Source organism: Rhamphochromis longiceps, linkage group LG23 (assembly GCF_057381845.1).
Source record: "Rhamphochromis longiceps isolate RC_006_pf linkage group LG23, R_longiceps_female_GT1.1, whole genome shotgun sequence".
Taxonomy (NCBI): domain Eukaryota; kingdom Metazoa; phylum Chordata; class Actinopteri; order Cichliformes; family Cichlidae; genus Rhamphochromis; species Rhamphochromis longiceps.
In genome coordinates, this window is record NC_140578.1 from 579,131 (window position 1) to 600,659 (window position 21,529).

The window sequence follows — 21,529 nt, forward strand, 5'->3', positions numbered from 1 at the left end:
TGAACCTGTGGGTCGGGGTTGTACAGAGCAGGCGATTAAACCCCATCAGCCTCATGGTGCAGAGGCTCGTCTGATGCTGTTCGGTCATTTTGGTCTCATTGTTGAGAGAAAATGCTGCAGACCTTCTGATGCAATACAAAGGTTGCTTTAAAATAAGGTGAATCTACGTTTTGTTGTCATGTTTCTAAGCTGGTCAACCCCTCATTGATGCACGGTGGAAAACCATCAGAGACACTGGGACCACTGTTTACATTCTGATTGTTTTTCATGGTTCCAGTGATGTCGAGCATATGGTGCCTTGCACCATTAAAGCCAAAGCTATCTTTGCCCTCATACTGACAGAAGGCTATTTTGGAGGTTAGTGTGTGGGGAGAGATATGTCAGCTGTTCAGCACTATGCTCCATAACAGCAGGAAAAAAAGAGAAAGCACTATAGCCTGTCAACTTTGGGAACTGGGATGCACAAGGAGGCATGGACACGCTCTTTGGTGGATTAAATGCATCTTGTTAACCTTAAAGGCTCTGTGAGAAACAGCACAGCACTCCCAAAGGATCAGTGGCCACGCTGGAGGTTTCATCCAGCTCGTGTTTGCTTTGGATAAAGTAGTTTTGCTTTTTTGAAACAGGTGCAGAAACAGTGCATGCAGGCATGTGTTCGTCCTATAGATCACCTGCTTAGTTTGAGAGCTGGTGCATTGGTGCAGGTAAGCTTATGTATTCTTCTTTAATTTGGAAATGTGTATAGAAATGATATTTTTTATTTTTGCAGTTGAATATAGCCAACAAGAAACCCTGTTGAATAGAGTATCACTGGAATATAGTTGAATTATATTGCAAAGTTGTATTAAGCTGGTTTGCTGTATTGCTCTGAAAGGATTTCAGTTTTTATTTCTCTGGTGTTTATTTTGCAGAATAGATTTTAATAGGCTTATGATAAAATATTAGGTAATCTAGATAACTGGTTCCAAAGACAGTGGCGTGTGTGACGCATCATAAAATACCATTTTAGCTGTAGGTAATGTAATGGAGCAGACTGGCCTATGCTTGGAGCGCTGCTGGGAGGAGCTGGCGTGTTTGATGATCTCAAATATCATATCAATCGGTCGATCGCTTGTTGGCTTTTCAGAGCTTTCCCTTCCTCTGAGTTCAGCTCATGTTGCCTTATGGAGGTTTGATCACAGCTGAGTCTATATTGGTGGGGATGAACTCAGCCAAGTGCGGTGACAGAGATTACTCTGCTCTTCATTACTGACTGGCACGCCATCACAGGGATCAACAACATGAGACACTGATGCCATGTATATCAGTTTGATGGGGTTACCATTTTGGACGTTGTGGTTTGATGGTTAGCCTGAAAGGAATTAATCTGTTTTTGCAATGATGTCCAAAAGATTTAAGCACTTATGCAGAAATCAGTAATGTCTGTACCCCTGAACTGTGAGCTGAATGAGTTCGTGGAAAAGCTGATTTCTCTTTTTGTAACACGGTTAGACAACATATCATGACTCAGGGTCACCTCGGGTACGTTTGTATTTGCAGCCTGCTGACTGTGATAGAAAACAAACTTCTCCAGTCAAGAACAAGAGACATGGGAGACAATAAGCCTGGAGGAATAGTAGCAGCTGCAAGTATGTTTATTTCTAAATGCATTTGTGCTTTTTCAACAGAGTTCTCACCATGAGTCAAAGGCCTTTAGGCCTCTAACGCCGCCTGTGTGTGTGTGTTTGCCAGAGAACCGTCTGCAGGTGGTGAAGGGATTGGATGACGCAGAGGTCTCAGAGTGTGAGAGCTGCTCCTTTGAGGTATCTCTTAACCTAGCCTACATAGAGGGCGTGTGGATGAGGGATGGGACGCAGCTCAAATCTAAACCCAACTGTCGCATCAGCACACACGGGAAGAAACACTCCCTCTTACTGAACAGGGTGGCTTTGGGAGATGCCGGTTTGTTCTCCTTCCAAGCTAATGGCATTCAGACCTCAGGCCGACTCACTGTCAGAGGTAATGTGACAGAACTACTTGCATGCTCACAGGATTGAATGTTTTTATATGGCCCAGACCATCTCTGTGTTAGATCCCAAAATCAGGTCAGTGACTTTCTCCGGGGCTTCGATAACCTGAACCACTAACTCGAGGTTCATACGTGTCTTTAAGAGGCTGTAGTTTCTGCAGTGAAGTGCATGCTGTAGTTGAAATGTCCAACAACTGCTGGACTTGGACAGACGGTGTTAATCAGTGTTATGAACCCAACAAAGCTATGGAACCGCAGAACATACAGTCACAGCGCACCGTCTTTCATTTTAGTTCGTTCAGGCGATCGTGGCTCAGAGTTGGGAGTTCGCCTTGTAATCGGAAGGTTGCCGGTTCGAGCCCCGGCTTGGACAGTCTCGGTCGTTGTGTCCTTGGGCAAGACACTTCACCCGTTGCCTACTGGTGGTGGTCAGAGGGCCCGGTGGCGCCAGTGTCCGGCAGCCTCGCCTCTGTCAGTGCGCCCCAGGGTGGCTGTGGCTACAATGTAGCTGCCATCACCAGTGTGTGAATGTGTGTGTGAATGGGTGGATGACTGGATGTGTAAAGCGCTTTGGGGTCCTTAGGGACTAGGAAAGCTATACAAATACAGGCCATTTAGTTCAATAAATAAATAATGATATGGAGTAATATGTCAGATTGCAGTTAGCCAATATTTTAGTGGCAAAAAGCTCTCTTTGGTTACTTTCACTAAGTTTCGAGTCATAGTGTGGATATTTCCTGCCAGCTAGGGACATTCACATCGTGAAGGAGCTGGAAGATGTCGACACAGTCGAGCGTCAACCTGTAACCTTCGTGTGCGAGGTCAGCCAGATGGATGTGGATGGTCGGTGGTACAGAGATGACTGCCGGATCCGTCCTGGGGACAGCATCAAGATCAGACACCAAGGTAAAAGATCAGTTATCTTAGCAGTAGGCCTTATTTTGGGGGAGCTAGCCTTATAGTTGCTTGAACTGATGAGCTTCAGTCATTGGTACCTGAACCATAAGGGGAACTCTGAGAATTAACCGAGGAAAAGGTAATAAGCAGAATAAAATACTGGGTTTAATGTGATTTCAGGTGAAACTCATTCTCTGTCCTTCAAGTCAGTCAGACCAGAACATGCAGGAGAGATCAGGTTCACGGCAGAGCGGGTCTCATCCTGTGCAACCCTCACGGTACAAGGTGAGCCCCGAGATTCATACCTCACACTGGGCATGAAGGAAATCCTGATGAACACACAAGAAATAGCTCTTATAAAACAATAAAGATCATAAAACCTGAGTTTATTCTTCCACTCTCAGAGCTTCCAGTCCAAATAGTGCGTCCTCTGAGAGTAAAAATCGCCATGTATCGCCACCGAGGTCTGCTAGAGTGCCAGGTGTCACGGCCTAACGCTGAGGTCAGGTGGTACAAGAACAGGAAGGAGCTACTTCCCAGCAAGAAGTATCAGCTAATCAGCCAAGATATCTACAGGCAGCTTGCTATCAATGACGTCTGCTCGTCAGATGAAGACACCTATACATGTGACGCACAGGATGATAAAACCTCCTGCCAGCTTCTGGTGGAGGGTGAGGTTCCCACACTTATGAAATCAAACTATGATATCAGGAGCTGTGCAGTAGAGGTAATATGTATTATGCTGTACGTGCAGAGCAGGCTATCACCATAGTGCGGGGGATGAAATCGGTGGAGGTGATGGAGCCAGAGCCTGCACGATTCCAGGTAGAGACCAACTTGAAATCAGGGAGGCCACCAAAGTGGACGCTGAACGGTGAGGTCATGGAGCCATGCGCGGCAGTGGACATTGACAGGGAGGCCACCCTCCACAGCCTGTGCTTCACCTCCACAGAAAGCTCCATGTCAGGCCCGGTGGTCTTTGTCGCTGGCAAGAGTCGTTCCACCGCTCAGCTTACGGTTAAAGGTGAATCTCCCACACCGCCTCAAACTGATAACATGGTATTCTCCAGTGAAATAATGGAAACACGCTGCTGAACTAAACCTGTCTCCCCTTTTAGAGCGGCCTCTTCAGGTGGTCCACCACTTGGATGACGTGGAGGCAAAAGAGAGCAGCTCTGTGACTCTGAGCTGTGAGTTCGCCCCATCTCCCAGGGTGGTGCGCTGGTTTAAGGGCCGCACAGCTCTGAAATCCTCTAACAAGTACAGCATGAAGAGGGAGGGGAAACGAGCAGGGCTGACCATCCATGGCCTGACGGGGATGGATGCGGGACAGTACCGCTGTCTGGCTGGAGGGTCACAGAGCTCGGCACACGTTAAAGTAGAAGGTAGGTTCAGTGTGATGCAAACGTTAATATGAAGCCTTTTCAGGACACGTTGATGAATTGAGCCTTTGTATTGCAGTGCGGACGCTGAAGTTGATCAAACACCTTGAACCGGTGGAAATTGAGGAGAATGGCGTCGCCACTTTCTCGTGTGAACTCAACTACGTGGTGGCCAATGTGGAGTGGCTCCTCAATAATGTCCGGCTCTATTCCAACGCCATCAACAAGATCCACCACATGGGCACCATGCACAGCCTCACAATCAAAAAGCTTCGGCCACAGGAGAGCAGGGTTACCTTCAAAGCGGGCCTTCTCACTGAGACAACCACCTTAAAGGTCAAAGGTCAGTGACAGAAGGAGTTGCTTAAATTTCTCAGAAACATAAATTGCAATGATAACAACACAAAGACTAACCTGTAATGTGTCCCAGAATGCCCAGCAGTGTTCCTGAGGCCTCTGGAGGATGCAGTTGGAGAGGAGCAAGGGGAGCTTTGTCTTCAGTGTGAGATTTCCAAAGAGACGGCGAGCCCTGCTTGGAAGAAGGACGGTGTAGTTCTGACAGCTGATGACAAACACGAGCTGCTCCAGTTTGGGAAGTCCATGGCTTTGATCATCCATTCACTGAGCAAGGACGATGCAGGACAGTACACGTGTGATCTCGGCACAAGTCAGACCAAAGCCAAAGTCACAGTACATGGTGAGTAGAGATGGACCGATACCACTTTTTCATGTCCGATACGTAATATCGGATCGGTCCATCTCTAATGGTGAGTAGAAGAAGAAACGCCATTTCTAATAAGCTCTCAAACCACAGGGTAAATTGTTTTATGCGAGTTTATCAGTAAAAGCTCTTGTATTTCTGAAACCATTTAAGAAGTTAAATAAGGTCATTATTCCTTTACTCTGCACCATGTTTAATGAGTGTTGGTGGCATTAAACCTTTCTGAGCTCTCATCCACAGTTAGTATAGCATTCAGCTGACATATGTGGTCATTCACTGATTGTATTTATTTACAGACTTACACATTACAATTGTCCAGCGTTTGAAGACGACGGCTGTCCTCGAGGGAGACACCTGCACCTTTGAGTGTCTTCTCTCCCATGATCTTGACGATAAACCTTCCTGGACCATTAACGGCCAGCTCATGGCTACCAACAGCCGTATTCAGCTCACCAACAGCGGCCGCATGTATACGATGACAGTTAGAGATGCGTTACTTACTGACGCTGGAGATGTGGTCTTCACCATTAAAGATCTAACCTGTAGGACCATGCTTTTTGTTCAAGGTACATAATCTTTCCTAAGATATGGTCACGCCTGGAGAGTTTATACACATTATACATATCCTACACTGTAAGTTGTTTCAAGATGTTGAGCGAGCCAATGTGCCCTTTCTCACACAGAGAAGCCAGTGCACATCTTCAGGGACTTGTTGAACGTCAAGGCCGTGCCTGGTGAGGATGCAGAGCTGAGCTGTGAAATCACCAAACCAGAAGTCACCATCCGTTGGCTGAAAAACGGGCGTCTGATCAAGGAGAGCCCCAAGTATGAGATGAGCGTGGAGAAACATCTGGCACGGTTGGTGATCAAAAGCACCACTATCCGAGACTCTGGAGAGTACTGCTGTGAGGCCGAAGGCGTGGCCTCCCGTGCCAAGCTTGAGATCAGAGGTAGCCTCGATTTGACTTTTCATTCATTCTTGGTTAGCAACCATTTACAGGTAGTGGTAAAACACAGGCTGCAGCAGATTGAAAGGATCGATATTGTCTCCACGCTTATATGTCTTTGGGCTTTTCATGGCTGGATCGGCTTTACTAAGCTGCCTTTTCATTTCAGAGTTACAGCACACATTTGCCAGGGAGCTGAAAGACACTCGAGCAGAAGAAAGAGGAAAGGTGACACTCGAGTGCGAGACGAGGCAGCCAGCCAAGCGTGTGACCTGGCTGAAGGGCTTGATTGAGCTGCGGCCTGGAAGGAAGTATGTCATCAGGCAGAAGGGCGTGGTGCTGTCGCTCGCCATCACCTCACTGGAGAAATCGGACACAGATATTTATATATGTGACGTTGGCACCATGCAAAGCCGGGCACAGCTGACTGTGCAAGGTGAGCGTGGATCATTTAAATCAAACTGGGCCATATCAGGCAGTGATGGAAAACACTGTAAAACAAAGGAACCAACACACTGGGAGAAATGCCAATACGATGAGTGCTGCAATGCAACGTTTATCATTGCTGAGTAAAATGTTTGGTAAAAATCTAATGGTGCTGATCGGGTCATGTATGCTGCAAGTTTGTCAGAGTTTTGTCTTTTCCGTCTCGCAGGTCAGAAGGTGGTGATTCTGGATGAACTGGAAGACGTTGAGTGTCTGGAGGGGGACACGGTCACGTTCAGGTGTCGTATCTCTCCCAGTGACTACGCTGGGGCCAAGTGGTATTTGGATGAGACTTTGCTTTATACCAACGAGCTCAATGAGATCCAGGTGCTTTCAGGAGGCTTCCACACCCTGACGTTTAAACAGCTGGCCCGTAAAGACACCGGCACCATTTCCTTCGCAGCAGGGGACAAAAGATCGTACGCCTCGCTGTTGGTTCGAGGTAAAGCTGAGATCTTTGGGTTTTAACGTGTATTTTTTGTCACATCTTACATGTGCTGTGCTTCATCTGCTCATGACACCAGAAAGGCGTCCCACCATTTGTAAGTCACTTGAGGACTGCGAGGCCATCGAAGGAGGTGGTTTGATTTTGTCCTGTGTGACCTCCAAGCCGTGTCACATCCTGTGGTACAAAGATGGCTGTCTCATGTGGAACTCCTCAAGATACTTTACCAGTCGTTTGGGGTGCGAAGCTCGGCTGACCATTCGAGAAGTTTGTAAAACAGATGCAGGAGTGTACGAGTGCAGTGCTGGCTCTGTTACAACCAGGGCCGCGGTCGCTGTCAAAGGTACCAATAGGGATTTATTTGTCACGTGGTTGCTGTGGGTCGAACATTTCTGGTAGATTGTATATGATTACATTGGAGAAATTATAATAAGCAAAGACCTCCTCATTGTCACTCCTAGCCATCCCAGCAGAGTTCATCCACCATTTGAAGCATGTGGAGGCCAAAGAAGGAGAAGCTGTCACCCTGACCTGTGAGTACTCTCTGCCTGGGGTCCACGTCCACTGGAAGAAAGGTTTTGAGAGCATCAGGCCAGGAGACAAGTACGTGATGAAACAGAGGAAGACGATCAACTCTCTGACCATCAAAGCCCTGAAACCCGAGGACGCTGGACAGTACACATGCCAGTGCAGAGACCACCACACTACAGCAAGTCTCAAAGTACACGGTAAAGTCTTCATCACACTACAAACTCACCTGACACAGCTTTACCAAAAACTTCTTCTTTTTTAGCATTTACAACATGTTTCACATCCATTGCGAGCTCATGCAAGTATAAAAGGAGCAGTGAGAAATACAGACGCATGCAACATGCAATAACTTACTGTGCACTGATATATGGCAGTTAGCCACACACAGGTACAGCTGCTAATGCAATAAACTATCACACAAGCTTTTATCCTCTTTTATTCACGTCTATGATGTCACTCCTTATTTTCCAGCTGTTCCTATCACATTCATACAACAACTCAAGAATATGCAAGCAGAGGAGGGCAGCAGCGTCATACTGCGCTGTGAAATTTCCAAACCTGGGATCCCGGTAGAGTGGAGGAAAGAGGATGAGGTGCTGAAGAACAGTGTGAAGTACCAGATAAGGAAACGGGAGACCACACTGGAGCTCCTCATATGGAAACCTGTGCCCGAGGACGGTGGGGTCTACAGTTGTGTGTGTGCTGATCAGATGACATCTGCCACTGTCAGGATTACTGGTAGGACTTTATTTACCAACGAGCTGATAAAGGAATATGAGGCCATCTGTGATTATTTATCTGGTCTTAATGGGTTTCTCAGCTCTCCCAGTCACCTTCAAGCAGAAGCTGAGGAACGTGTTGATAGAGGAGGGCAACGCTGCCACGTTACACTGTGAGCTCTCCAAACCCGGTCAGTCGGTGGAGTGGAGGAAAGGCGGGGATGAACCGATTAGAAATGGAGAGAAATGTCACGTACGACAGAGAGACATGCTCGTCGAGCTGAGGATCTTTGATGCGACCCCCGAGGACAGCAGCATCTACACGTGCATCTGTGGAAACGTGGAGACCACCGCCACTCTGACTGTTAATGGTAACTTATGTTCTAGTGTTTTCTGTGTATCTGGCAGGTACAGGCAGTCACACATTTGAAACCCACACATTACGGCTTTAATTAATTACCTCAGTGAATTTCAGAGCAGACCCGTGAAAGAAGGACGTGCTGCATGTTTGTTTTCAGGCGCTTCACTTATCTCGTCCACTTACTTTGCCTTTCAGCTCTTCCCATCGTCTTCAAACAAAAGCTAAAAAATGTACAAGTCGAGGAAGGACACAACATCACGCTGTGTTGTGAGATCTCTAAACCTGGTGTCCCAGTGGAATGGAGGCTCGGAGGAGATCTGCTTGAGCACGGAGACAAGCACCAGATAAAACAGAGGGGCTCGGTCCTGGAGCTGAGCATCAGAGATGCCGTACCAGAGGACAGCGGTGTCTACACATGTGTGTGCCGAGAGCAGAGGACAAAGTCTACGGTTAAAGTTATTGGTGAGTTTACTCTCGGTGCCACATCTCGTTATTACTTAGCCCTGCTAAATGAGGCCTGCACCGTCTGACCTTTGCTCAGGTGTCACAGACCCGAATGCTCACACTAGCAAACTTCCATCGTTTCTGCTTCTGTCGGTCACACTTCCTGAGGATCAGTTCGTTAAGCACATCACCTGGCTGCTACTTACCTTCTTTATCTCTGTGGAAGCAGTAACGATAAACGTTGCTTTTCAACGTACTGCACAGAGACCTGAGAAAAATGTCTTTTCACTGAACTTTGACCTGTAAATCATATTTGTCTCGTTCTTGCCTTTGTTTTACTTCACACATATAAAAATATATGTGCCTGCTTTGACAGCGATCCCTGCGACATTTAAGGTGAGCCTGAAGAGTCAGGTGGCCGAAGAAGGGAGCAGCGTGACGTTGCAGTGTGAGCTGTCAAAGAAGGGAGTCCCGATTCAGTGGCAGAAGCAGGGGCAGCTGCTCTCTGAGGAGGGATCTCGGGGAAAGTATCGCACAGAGCTCGAAGGAAAGACGGCTAAACTGACCGTTTTAAACATCCAACCGGAAGACGCAGGAAAATACAGCTGCATCACAGGAGATGAGAAAACCACCGCTGAAGTCAAAGTGAAACGTACGTTTAAATCAGTTTGTGACCTTAACTGCATCGGTCCTGGCTATTTAACCTCTGTGCTACATGAAAAAGCAGAAATAAAGACTGAATAAGAAACAAATACAGCGGGTAGGTGTAAACGGCACTTTGCAAATTCAATCACCAAAAAAGATCCATTTTCCAACAGCACTTCCTGTAACATTTAAACGGGAGATCCGGAGCCTGGTGGTGAAGGAAGGGGACAGCGGCGTTTTCTGCTGTGAGCTCTCCAAACCTGGAGCTGCAGTCAGCTGGAGGAAAGGCAGAGTCGTTCTGAAGCCTGGAGAGAAATACGAGATGAAACAGGACGGGCGCGTCACTAAACTGGTCATCAACCACGTGGAGGAGAGCGATGCCGGCAAATACACCTGCAAGACTAAAGACAGCCAATCGACTGCTGAGCTCACAGTCGTAGGTGAGACGCACCCCCGACATCTGATCGTGATTTCATAAAGCACTCTTCTTCCTTCTTTTTGAATTTTGATGTCATTATTTAACAGAGTCACCCAAGCGCAGACGTCAAAGAGGTCAGCCACATAATAGTCAGAATGAACTAAGTAGACCGTCATCACTGTGTGAACCCACTCATGTTTCCATATCGTCACCCAGTTTGTGTCACAGTGTGTCCTCTACTGTAAAGTCCTGCATCATTGAAGCCAAAGCTTCCTGAATCTTATTATGAGCAGCAGTCCATCATTTGTCTCATGCAGGCATCATGAGACAAACACAGCCTGGAATATAATGGATTAGAGTTTAATCCATTATAGCGCATATCGAATACCCGCGTCTCCTCTGCAGTAGCTTTGTAGCAGAGTGGACACTGGATACTGGATTTCTCCACCTGTAGTCGTGTTTTCCACTCATTGCTGAAGTTGTACCATAAACAACCCTCCTATGCTTTATGGATTTCAGTGTGACCTTTAATTTTATCTGTAATAATTGTTTATGTATTTTAAAATCACATCCCTTTAGTGCGCGACACGTGATGTTCTCTGTGGCTCTTGGTTTTCGTTAGAGTTACCGCCTAGTTTCAAGATACTGCTAGCCAATCAGGAGGTGACGGAGGGCAGCGGTGTGGTTCTGCGCTGTGAGCTCACCAAACCTGCGTCCGCGGTGGAGTGGAGGAGAGGAGGAGAGCTGCTGAAGAATGGAGACAAGTACCAGATGAGGAAAAAGGACCTGCAGGTGGAGATGAAGGTCGCAGACCTCTGTGTGGAGGACAGTGGAGATTATACTTGTATATGTGGAGAACAGAGGACAACAGCTGAGATCAGAGTGAATGGTGAGCGCTGCTGCTTTCACTGTAGCAGTTTTCCAGCATCCTGAATGTCATAAAGCAACATTTAAAGATGAAGATGACGAACAGAAGTATGGTGACTCAAAAATGACGCAGTATATACATATATCTTTGTTTAAATCTATTTTATATGTCATTGACTTCATCTCAGTGTCTACCTGTCAGAGCTACAGCAGCATAAAGCTGACGTGCATTTCAGGATGTCTCCTCTGCTCTTTTCTAGAGCGGCCCATCAAATTTCTTCAAGACTTGAAGAATATTCAGGTGCAGGAGGGCGGTGTTGTTACACTGTGCTGTGAGCTGTCCCAGCCTGGGGTCCCCGTGCAGTGGACAAAGGGAGACACTGTCCTTTCAAACGGAGACAAATACCAGATCAAGCAGAGCGGCTGCATCCACGAGCTCCACATCAGGAAAAGCCTCCCCGAGGACAGCGGCACCTACAGCTGCATTTGTGATGAGATAAAATCCACGGCAACAACAATTATTACTGGTGAGATGCATTCAGCAACATCGTTCACGGGGCGATCGTGGCTCAAGAGTTGGGAGTTCGTCTTGCAATCGGAAGGTTGCCGGTTCGAGCCCCGACTCGGTCTTTGTGTCCTTGGGCGAGACACTTCACCCGTTGCCTACTGGTGGTGGTCAGAGGGCCCGGTGGCGCCAGTGTCCGGCAGCCTCGCCTCTGTCAGTGCGCCCCAGGGTGGCTGTGGCTACGATGTAGCTGCCATCACCAGTGTGTGTGTGTGTGTGGATGTGTAAAGCTTTGGGGTCCTTAGGGACTAAGTGCTATACAAATACAGGCCATTTATAATTAAGCTTTAACAATCTACAAATGTTTTTGTAATGTTTCTGGCTATCACTCCTTAGCAATACCAGTGACCTTTAAGCAGAAACTGAAGAACCAGGAAGCTGTGGAGGAGGGCTGCGTGACCTTACGCTGTGAGCTTTCCAAAGCTGGAGTCCCCGTGGAGTGGAGGAAAGACGCTCAACTGGTGAAAGAGGGAGAAAAAATACAAACAAAGCAAGAAGGCCGAGTGGCGGAGATGTTAATCAGAAACGTAACTCTGGCAGACTCTGGCGAGTACAGCTGTTCTGTTGGGACTGTTGTGACATCAGCTGACATCAAAGTAAGAGGTAAGCTTCACTACAGCTTCACTACAGCTGGGGTAGAAATACAAACTGTCCAGCTGGGAATGACCACAGGAGAAAACACCCAGCACTTCCTGTTAACCACGGCAGATTTAGAAAATGACTTGTAATTTCAGATTTCACTCACTTTGTTTTCTTTTCTGTAGCACTTCCTGTTACATTTACAAAGGAGGTTGAGAATTTGGAGGTGAGGGAGGGGGACGGTGGCGTTTTCTGCTGTGAGCTCTCCAAACCCGGAGCTCCGGTGGACTGGAGGAAAGGCAGAGTGATTCTGAAGCCTGGATACAAATACGAGATGAAACAGGAGGGACGCGTCACCAAGCTGATCATCAACAACGTGGAGGAGAGCGATGCCGGCAAATACACCTGCAAGACTACAGACAGCCAATCCACTGCTGAGCTCACAGTTAAAGGTAAACCCAGCTCCCACACTAGAAACACTCAATCTGAAAGAATGAACTTTTATAAAAGTCAAATAACTCCATAACTCCTCTTTGGTGCTTCTTGCAGCGCCGCCGGTCACATTCAAGACTAAGCTAAGGAACCAGCAGGTGGAGGAGGAGAACAGCCTGACCCTGAGCTGCGAGCTGTCCAAGCCCGGCCTTGCTGTGGAGTGGCGGAAAGGAGAAGAGCTGCTGAGGAATAATTTCAAGCACCAGATGAAAAATCGAAACAGCGTCATGGAGCTGACGATCAAAAACGCACAACTGGAGGACAGCGGCCTCTACAGCTGTTTCTATGGAGATGTCAAGACTACAGCCAATGTCACAATCACACGTAAGCCAAGAGTGTAGATGTGAAAGTGTCTGGTTCATTCATGCTCCTAAAGCCTACGTTTACCAAATGAAATATGTTATTTCCTGATCGTTAGACTTCAAATTCGATTTTCTTCTCCACATCCACAGCTATCCCGCTCACGTTCAAAATGGGTCTGAAGAACCAGGAGGCCCCTGAAGGAGGCAACGTGTCCCTGCGCTGTGAACTATCCAGGGCCGGGGTGCCCGTGCAGTGGTGGAAGGGGGAGGACCAGCTTTATCATGGAGGAAGGTATCAGATGACGCTGAAGGGGAGGGTAGCTGAGATGACCATCAGAAACATCCAGCCAGAGGATGTTGGAGAGTACAGCTGCGCCTTCGGGGAGCAGAAGACGACAGCTGAAGTCAACGTGAGAGGTATTTGAACAGTTTACTTTTCTTTATTGCATTTTATTGCGAATTGCTACCCTGGACCCATGGGCTATGTTGTCTGGGGGCTTTTGCCCCCTGGTAGGGCCCCGCTCTGGAGCCAAGCCCGAGGCAGAGCGTCTGGTGGCTAGGCTTTAGTCCATGGGGCCCGGCCGGGCACAGCCCAAAAAGGGGACACGGGCCCATCCTCCTGCAGGTCCACCACCCGCAGGAGGCACCGTAGGGGTCGGGTGCATTGTGTGCCTGGCGGCGGCCAGGAGTGGAGGCCCTGTCGGACTGATCCCCTGCCAAGGCTGAACTCTTATCCTTCAGGCCCGACCTGCGCTGTATAACTGTGCATTAAACATGCTGGAGTTGTATTTGTGGAACCGCAATCCCACAATTGATATGAACCCATTAATTTATCCCTTTCCTGAACCGCTTACCACCCCGGTGAGAACTGCGCCTCTGTCAGACCTTCACGCGCCTCCCTGACCACCGGCAGGCACGGATCCTCACGCGCCTCCTCCACAAGTAGGCGTGAACCCCCGCGCAGCTCCTCTTTTTCCTTCCTGTCACCCGTCAGGCATGGACCCTCGTGCTCCGCCTCCTCCTCCAGCGACAGCTTGGCAGGTTCCCCCCGTGCTCGCCGTGTGCTGACCTCGGGCTGAGCAGGTGGGTGAGCTGTTGGTGGACCCAGTGGTTGTTTCGTGGCCCTCCTCCAGGGAGCAGGAAAAGGCAACAACAGGCGGTACAAGCCGTTCCCACCTGAGGAGTGGGGATGGGTGCGGCGGCAGGCTGCGTCCTGGCTGGTTGCAACTTGGGGGCCGGCACGGGCGGCAGAACATTCCCGACGTCGGCCACTCCCATGCATTCGAGGGATGACGGTGGGGGTGGCGGCGATGTCGGCCAGGACTGGATCTGAGCCGCCAGACTCGCGATCCTCTGCATGCGGCACTTAACCAGGTCCTCCAGTTCTTCCTGCTGTGTGGCCACCATCTCAGCCGCCATCTGGGTCAGCTCCTTCCCCGGCTGGCCCAGTCGCGGGTCTGCTGTGTCCCCTTCCTGGGGTTCAGCACCACTGTAACAAACCCACAGCAGACCCGGTGCACGTTCATGCTTTCAAGCATCTCTTTATTACAACTCAAGGTTGACGTTCACGACACACACTTTTTTGCGGATGCTGTGCAGGTGCGTCCGCCTTACCTGCACGGCAGTGCAAGCCACGCCCACCACACTGTGATCATCGCCTCTTTGTTAAAAAAGTAATCTGAATATCTCTTTCTTCACGCAGCGGCAGCATCGGTGTTCTTTGAAAAGGAACTCGAGAGCCAAACTGTGGTGGAGGGGAAGTCTGTGCTGTTCTCCTGTGAAGTCTCCAGTCCTAATGTGCCCGTAACGTGGAAGAAGGGCAACACCGTGGTGGAAGAAGGAGAACGCTGTATCGTGACAAAGAAAGGCCCCAGTCACACTCTGCAGATCAAGAAATTGCATCTGGAGGATGCTGGGGAGTTCAGCTGCATCACCAGGGGCAAAAAGACCACTGCCAAGTTGATTGTCAGGGGTGGGTTTATATGGCAGTCTAATGTCATTATTTGTTGAAGTATTGGGCTCATTTATTTACATGACACGAAATCCAGAGCTGACCCTTCTGAGTTGAGTTAATGTAAACGTATCAAATTCCCTTTTCTGCTGAAGCTGTATCTAGCTCCTGCTTCCTCCACAGAGCGCGTTCGGATCGTTACAGAGCTTCAAGACAAAACGGTGACAGCGGGAGAGGACGCGGTGTTTGTGTGCGAGCTGAGCCACGCAGACGTGAGCGAGGGCGTCTGGTGGCTTGGGAACAGCCCTCTGCAGAAGAACGAGATGAACCAGATGACGTGTCGCGGCCGCCAGCACCGACTGGTCCTCACCATGACAACGCCTGAGGAGACGGGCACGGTTGCTTTTGTGGTCGGGGAGGAGAGGACCTCTGCACACCTGCTGGTTGTTCCTAAGCCTAAAGGTGAGCATAAGAACACAGTAGAGAGGGTGTATTTAAGTAAAAACTAATAAAATGCTTCAAAGTTATGTACCCCCTGATGATCACTGGGATTTGATATCAAATTCTAGTTTTATTGGAGGAGAAGCCCAAAGACACAGTGGTCATGGAGGGCGAGACGGCAACTTTGAGTTGCACCACCTCTGACCTCACCACCTTGGTTACCTGGAAACGCAACCACGTTCCTCTTCGAAATGGTGATAAATACGAGATGCGCAAGGACGGAAAAGTCAACCTGCTGCTCATCCGTGACGTCGACCCCCTGGATACTGGTGTATACTCTTGTGATACAGGAGATATGCAGAGCACTGCCAAACTCGCCGTCACTGGTACTTCAGGGCAATGAGCTAAACAATCTTATGATCAGCACGTACAGTGAGGCGTTCTTCTTAAACTATTCCCATTTCTGTCCTTTTCCCCCAGAGCTTCCTCCGTTCTTCCAGGAGGAGCTTCAGAGTGTGGAAGCTGAAGAAGGAGCTTCAGCCACCCTGTACTGCGAGCTCTCCAAACTTGGAGTTCCAGTTCAGTGGAAGAAAAACAGCTTGCCCCTGAGAGCGAGCAGGAAGTATGAGATGCGACAGGACGGTTGCTTCCTCCAGCTTCACATCAAGGAGCTCAAACTTGAAGACAGTGGCAGCTACTCGTGCCAAGCAGGGGGTGCAGAGACCAGTGCGACTGTGTCTGTGAAAGGTGTGTGAAGTGTTACTGTGTTAGCATCCTTCCAGTGGCAGAAACATAATGCGTGGTGATGGTGTGACATCACTGAAAACCTTTCAAAAGGACTTTCTTCTCCCTTTTAACACATTTTCCAGAACTTCCTCCATTCTTCAAGAAAGAATTAAGAAGTGTGGAGGCTGACGAGGGAGGTACAGCCTCCTTGTACTGCGAGTTGTCCAGACCTGGAGTGTCAGTGCTGTGGAAGAAGAACAGACTGCCTCTGAGAGCCAGCAGGAAGTATGAGATCAGGCAAGAGGGCTGCAGCTTACAGCTTCACATCAAGGAGCTCAAGCCTGAAGACAGTGGCAGCTACATATGCCAAGCAGGAAGTGCAGAAACCAGCGCAAATGTGTCAGTGGAAGGTGTGTGAATGGCTGATTTGCTTGGTTTGTTTTACAGCATCGTTAATATCTGAGTAGAAATCATTTCTGCATTTCTACATTTTCGTTCATTACTTTCAAGCCATCTTCTTTTTTGCAGAGCTTGCACCATTTTTCCAAAAAGAGCTGCAGAATATGAAGGCAGAGGAGGGAGGTACAGCCTTACTGTGCTGTGAGCTGTCCAAGCCTGGGATATCAGTGCAGTGGAGGAAGAACAAGCTGCCTCTGAGAGCCAGCAGGAAGTACGAGGTGAAGCAGGACGGCTGCCTCCTCCAGCTTCATGTAAAAGAGCTCAAACCCGAGGACAGCGGCTGCTACACGTGTCAAGCAGGACGTGCAGAGACCACTGCAGCTGTAACAGTGAAAGGTCTGTGATTATGGCCAGTTACATGGTAAACGTTAGTGTTCACAAGCCCTTGATCACTGGGAACTACTTTAAAATTACTTTTGATCATCTATACTTGTTAAAAACAAGTGGAGCAAACTTTAGTCATCTTTTTACATCACATGTACTTTCTATAACTTATTTGCCCTTACCTTAATTTTTCTTTTAATGATAATCCCTCAACCTTTTATTTTTGCCAGAGCTTCAACCTTTTTTCAGAAAAGAATTACAAAACATAGATGCAGAGGAAGGAGGTACAGCCTTACTGTGCTGTGAGCTGTCCAAGCCTGGGATATCAGTGCAGTGGAGGAAGAACAAGCTGCCTCTGAGAGCCAGCAGGAAGTATGAGATGAAGCAGGACGGCTGCCTCCTCCAGCTTCACATCAAAGAGCTCAAACCCGAGGACAGCGGCAGCTACTCGTGTCAAGCAGGGACGGCTGAAACTACTGCAAAAGTGTCCGTGACAGGTATGCAAAACAGAATCCACCATACAAACACACACGTTTCATTCTGTATGTTGCTATCTTACATTAGCTGTTGAAAAGATATTTTATACGACTTTTGTTTATGCCTGAAGTATTGTATGTATCCTGTATGTATGATGACTTTTTCTCCAGAGCGCCCACCTGTTTTCAAACAAGATTTGAAAGATGTGGCTGCCGAGGAAGGAGGCACCGCCTTGCTGCACTGTGAAGTGTCTAAACCTGGATTATCAGTGCAGTGGCAGAAGAACAAGCTGCCTCTGAGAGCCAGCAGGAAGTATGAGATGAAGCAGGACGGCTGCCTGCTCCAGCTCCACATCAAAGAGCTCAAACCCGAGGACAGCGGCAGCTACTCGTGTCGAGCAGGAGCTGCAGAGACAGCTGCAGCTCTGACAGTGAAAGGTGTGTGCAGCGAGAAAAGACTTTTCCCAATCATTTGGTAAAGCTCTGATATTAGTGCTGCCTTCTGTTATTCTATCCTGTCCTATTATTTGTTATTCATAATCTATTAGTTTAGTTTTTTTTAATAAACTCACACACTTGAAATATTTGTAGTTTAAAGAGAAAATATAGTTAGTGATGTATTAGCATGGTTCCTTATACATTATGAATTTTAAATTCCTTGCCTATTTTACCAGAGCTGCCTCCTTTCTTCAAGAGAGAATTACAAAATGTAGAAGCCGAGGAGGAAAGCACAGCAGCCCTGCACTGTGAAGTGTCTAAACCTGGGGTGTCAGTGCAGTGGAAGAAAAACAACACACCATTAAGAGCCAACAGGAAGTATGAGATGAAGCAGGACGGCTGCCTGCTCCAGCTCCACATCAAAGATCTTAAACCTGAGGACGGCGGCAGCTACACCTGTAAAGCTGGAGGTGCAGAAACCAGTGGGACTGTGACAGTAAAGGGTTTGTACACTGGTTTTAAACTCATCCACAGCAGACATTTACATAGTAAAACAATCTATTACATCTTCTTGTACATAGTCCATTGTTCACTATGAGCTAGATATTAAAAACATAGCGTTACCTTCCTTCCTCACCTCAGAGCTCCCTCCATTCTTCAAGCAAGGTTTACATAGCATGGAAGTTGAAGAAGGACGCGTGGCTTCCCTTTCCTGTGAACTGTCTCAACCTGCAGTTATGGTGCAGTGGAAGAAGAACGGGCTACTGGTGAGACCGAATGCAAAGTATGAAATGAAGCAGGAGGGCTGCTTCATGCAGCTGCTGATTAAGGAACTCAAAGTGGAAGACAGCGGCAGCTACACGTGCCAAGCAGGCAAAGCAGAGACCAGCGCAACTGTAACAGTGAAAGGTTTGTGCATGAGTGCATTTCAGCTGCATTCACGGAGTCTTAATATCAGTTTCTGAGCACTTGTGGCACTTTAGCATTATGTAAGCTAAATCGTAGCATTCTGTATCTCTTAGTTGACCCTGTATCAAACTATTTGTTGGGCTGTTCTATCCCACCTAGAGCTCACTCCATTCTTCAACAAAGAATTAGAAAGCATAGAGGCTGAAGCAGGAGGTACAGCTTCCCTGTATTGTGAGCTGTCTAAGCCCAGCGTATCAATACAGTGGAGAAAGAACAAGCTCCCACTGAGGGCCAGCAGGAAGTACGAGATGAAGCAAGACGGCTGCTTCCTGCAGCTGATCATCAATGAGCTCAAACCTGAAGACAGTGGTAACTACTCTTGTCAGGCAGGAAGCATAGAGACCACTGCAATGGTGCAAGTAAAAGGTACGTTGATTTATTGCTGATCGGCGAGGTTACAAGAAGGTAAACACACTCATGTTCATTTCCTTTGTCCAGGACAACAACCGACTCCAGCAGAGGCACAACCTCCAACAATCATGCTGCAGGCAAAAGAAACAACTCCTGCTCAGGAGACGCAGAGACCAGTGGTCCCAGAGGGTAAACCAGCTCCTCCTGAGCCGAAAAAGAGGGCAAGAAAAGCATCAATTGCAAATTCAGAAAAAGACACGGAGCTTGTTTTTGACCTCAGACCGTCTGCGCTGAAGCATGATGATAAAGTCCAAAAGGACACTCAGCCTGCAAGAGCTGTAGAAAAAGGCACGGATGGTGCACAGAACGCAGCACATGGACAGATTAATAAAGTGAAGGACAGGGAGGTGAACAAGAAAGCTGATAAACCTGTGAGACTACAGGAGACTACAGACTATAGGGTTGACGGGGAGGTCGAGGAGCCAGCTAGGCATTTGGAAAAAGAAACTGATGCTTTACCGGAGATGAAACAAACAAGACGACATACTGAAGAATTAGCTAAAGCTGACCACGAAGAAGTTCAATCAGACAGGGCTTTGGATAAAACATGTTTTGCACAAAGGAAACAAAAAGAAAAGAAACCTGGAACTGAAAACAGCTCCGAACAACTAGAAATACATTTGGCAAAAACAAGTGGAGTTGAGGAGAAGCAGAAACATCCAGCTGCAGAAGTAGGAACGATAAGCCAGGATGACAAGTCTCCTGTGAAACCACCGCAAGGGTTGATTAGCAAAGAATCAATGAAAGATCAAAATATGACATCTTTAGAAAATGAAGGTGAACTAGACAAGACAGAAGGAGAGCCTTTGAAACCACCAACAAGATCTAAAGGAAAACTGACAGATGGAAAGCCACCAATCAAGTATTTACTGAAGGATGGTGAGGAGATCCTTCCTACAATGTTAAAGATGACACAGATCGATTCTGAAGAAGACAGCAAACAGAGAGGTCGTCTGAATAAACAAGTGTCCAAAGAGTCAGAGAGAGGAACAAAGCCAGAAAAAGAGCCGACTGAACAACCAGAACGGCCGGTAGAAAAGGAAGATGCGTTTACTCATCCAAAGCCTCCTGTGAGGACAAAAAGCAAAGTAAAAGGTGTAGAAAAACAAGTATCACGGGACACGGAGACGGATCGAGAGGAACAAGAGCCAACAACAGCAGTGGTAAAAGTTCAAGACCAACCTATGAAACAGCTTCTAAAGCCGTTAATAAAACAGGCCGAAGAGAAACCAGCATTTGAGAGGAACCAGTCAGCAACTGAGGAAACAGAGCAGCCTGCCAACCCTCCATTAAAACAGCCAGTTCAACCCATGAGAAAAGAACCGGAAATGGACCAGGACGTGAGACTGGCAGTGAAGCCAACGAGGAGGGAGGAAGAACAACAAACACAGGTGGCAGAAGACATTCCCCTCCTTTATATTTCTGAAGATGAAACTTTCTCAGAGGCTCTGACTGAGATACCAGCTGCCCACAGGGATGTCCAGCCCCACGAACCCTTTGTTGAGATTGCACTCCAGACGACAGAACCATTGAAGGAGTCTCCGCCGGAGATCGATATCAGCACCGAGGATGAACCACAAATGCAAGAGGCTGCGGTCAAGATCCAGGCTGCCTTCAAAGGCTTCAAGACGCGCAAAGACATGCGACCTGTTTTTAAAGAGGTTTTTAAGAACCAGACAGCAGATCTTCACAGTACGCTCACACTAATGTGTGTTGTCGAGGGAAAGCCCAGCGCAGTACGGTGGCTCAGAAACGGGCAACAAATTTGCAACGACCAGAGATGCAGGATTACGACCACAGATGATGGAGAATGCACACTTGTGATCAAGAACCTGTTAAACAGCGACAGAGGAATTTATACCTGTGAGGCGGTCAATAAGTTTGGTGTGACCTCCTACAATGGAAACATAACAGTGGTGCAAACCCCCCAGCCTGCTCCTGTGGCACAGAAGCCCGTACACCCACCTCTTGCAGCCATTACTCCTTTGCAGCTCGCCCCAACAAAGCCCGCAGCCCCGCCCAAAGACCAGAATGAGAATCTGCCACCGAGTCAAGCGCAGGTGCCCACGTCAGCAGAGGACTATGCAGAAAGCATGAACATGTCGCTGTGGGAGGCCTACACGCTGACAGAGCATGCGCCCCAGCAGACCCCCCAAGAGAGGAGACGGTCCTCTGTCATGGCTGCCAGCTCCAGTGAGTGACTTAGCTTTAAAAACTTGACTGGGTCACATTGAAGCACTAATGATTCATTACTCTGCCTTCAACAGTGTCGAGTCCCTCCGATTATGACACAGCTCCCGATATGATGGAACCTGTTGAGATGTCCACAATCACACCGAGGTACCAGATAAAACATTTGATTTATTCTATGAATGTCATTTTGTTCGGCTGTAAAGATGCCAAAAATATGAATATTGTCACAGGGAAGAACCAAAACCAACAGAACAAGCAGCTCCGAAGGATGATAACGAAGAGACAACCCAACCTCCGAAGACGCTATTAAAGATCAAAGGTCAGCAAGGTTA

At 48.0% G+C, this 21,529-nt stretch overlaps 1 protein-coding gene across 1 annotated transcript in view; it reads left to right on the top strand.

Moving 5' to 3' along the window:
- Nucleotides 1–451: 451 nt before the first annotated feature.
- The window catches only part of obscna (obscurin, cytoskeletal calmodulin and titin-interacting RhoGEF a), a 39,654-nt gene continuing 18,576 nt past the window's right edge, over nucleotides 452–21,529 (top strand). Inside the window, exons 1-41 of the mRNA XM_085397510.1 lie at nucleotides 452–704; nucleotides 1,540–1,628; nucleotides 1,732–1,998; nucleotides 2,753–2,914; nucleotides 3,086–3,190; nucleotides 3,310–3,576; nucleotides 3,660–3,929; nucleotides 4,024–4,290; nucleotides 4,367–4,630; nucleotides 4,718–4,984; nucleotides 5,305–5,574; nucleotides 5,692–5,958; nucleotides 6,125–6,391; nucleotides 6,611–6,883; nucleotides 6,966–7,229; nucleotides 7,348–7,614; nucleotides 7,889–8,155; nucleotides 8,238–8,507; nucleotides 8,693–8,959; nucleotides 9,318–9,593; nucleotides 9,760–10,026; nucleotides 10,627–10,893; nucleotides 11,132–11,398; nucleotides 11,773–12,039; nucleotides 12,201–12,467; nucleotides 12,565–12,831; nucleotides 12,960–13,226; nucleotides 14,512–14,781; nucleotides 14,944–15,222; nucleotides 15,330–15,587; nucleotides 15,682–15,948; nucleotides 16,071–16,337; nucleotides 16,456–16,722; nucleotides 16,941–17,207; nucleotides 17,358–17,624; nucleotides 17,861–18,127; nucleotides 18,267–18,533; nucleotides 18,693–18,959; nucleotides 19,032–21,197; nucleotides 21,272–21,344; nucleotides 21,428–21,516. Coding sequence (XP_085253636.1) covers nucleotides 1,589–1,628; nucleotides 1,732–1,998; nucleotides 2,753–2,914; nucleotides 3,086–3,190; nucleotides 3,310–3,576; nucleotides 3,660–3,929; nucleotides 4,024–4,290; nucleotides 4,367–4,630; nucleotides 4,718–4,984; nucleotides 5,305–5,574; nucleotides 5,692–5,958; nucleotides 6,125–6,391; nucleotides 6,611–6,883; nucleotides 6,966–7,229; nucleotides 7,348–7,614; nucleotides 7,889–8,155; nucleotides 8,238–8,507; nucleotides 8,693–8,959; nucleotides 9,318–9,593; nucleotides 9,760–10,026; nucleotides 10,627–10,893; nucleotides 11,132–11,398; nucleotides 11,773–12,039; nucleotides 12,201–12,467; nucleotides 12,565–12,831; nucleotides 12,960–13,226; nucleotides 14,512–14,781; nucleotides 14,944–15,222; nucleotides 15,330–15,587; nucleotides 15,682–15,948; nucleotides 16,071–16,337; nucleotides 16,456–16,722; nucleotides 16,941–17,207; nucleotides 17,358–17,624; nucleotides 17,861–18,127; nucleotides 18,267–18,533; nucleotides 18,693–18,959; nucleotides 19,032–21,197; nucleotides 21,272–21,344; nucleotides 21,428–21,516 — 11,737 coding nt within the window. The 5' untranslated portion in view covers nucleotides 452–704; nucleotides 1,540–1,588. The remainder of the gene's footprint in view (nucleotides 705–1,539; nucleotides 1,629–1,731; nucleotides 1,999–2,752; nucleotides 2,915–3,085; nucleotides 3,191–3,309; nucleotides 3,577–3,659; nucleotides 3,930–4,023; nucleotides 4,291–4,366; nucleotides 4,631–4,717; nucleotides 4,985–5,304; nucleotides 5,575–5,691; nucleotides 5,959–6,124; nucleotides 6,392–6,610; nucleotides 6,884–6,965; nucleotides 7,230–7,347; nucleotides 7,615–7,888; nucleotides 8,156–8,237; nucleotides 8,508–8,692; nucleotides 8,960–9,317; nucleotides 9,594–9,759; nucleotides 10,027–10,626; nucleotides 10,894–11,131; nucleotides 11,399–11,772; nucleotides 12,040–12,200; nucleotides 12,468–12,564; nucleotides 12,832–12,959; nucleotides 13,227–14,511; nucleotides 14,782–14,943; nucleotides 15,223–15,329; nucleotides 15,588–15,681; nucleotides 15,949–16,070; nucleotides 16,338–16,455; nucleotides 16,723–16,940; nucleotides 17,208–17,357; nucleotides 17,625–17,860; nucleotides 18,128–18,266; nucleotides 18,534–18,692; nucleotides 18,960–19,031; nucleotides 21,198–21,271; nucleotides 21,345–21,427; nucleotides 21,517–21,529) is intronic.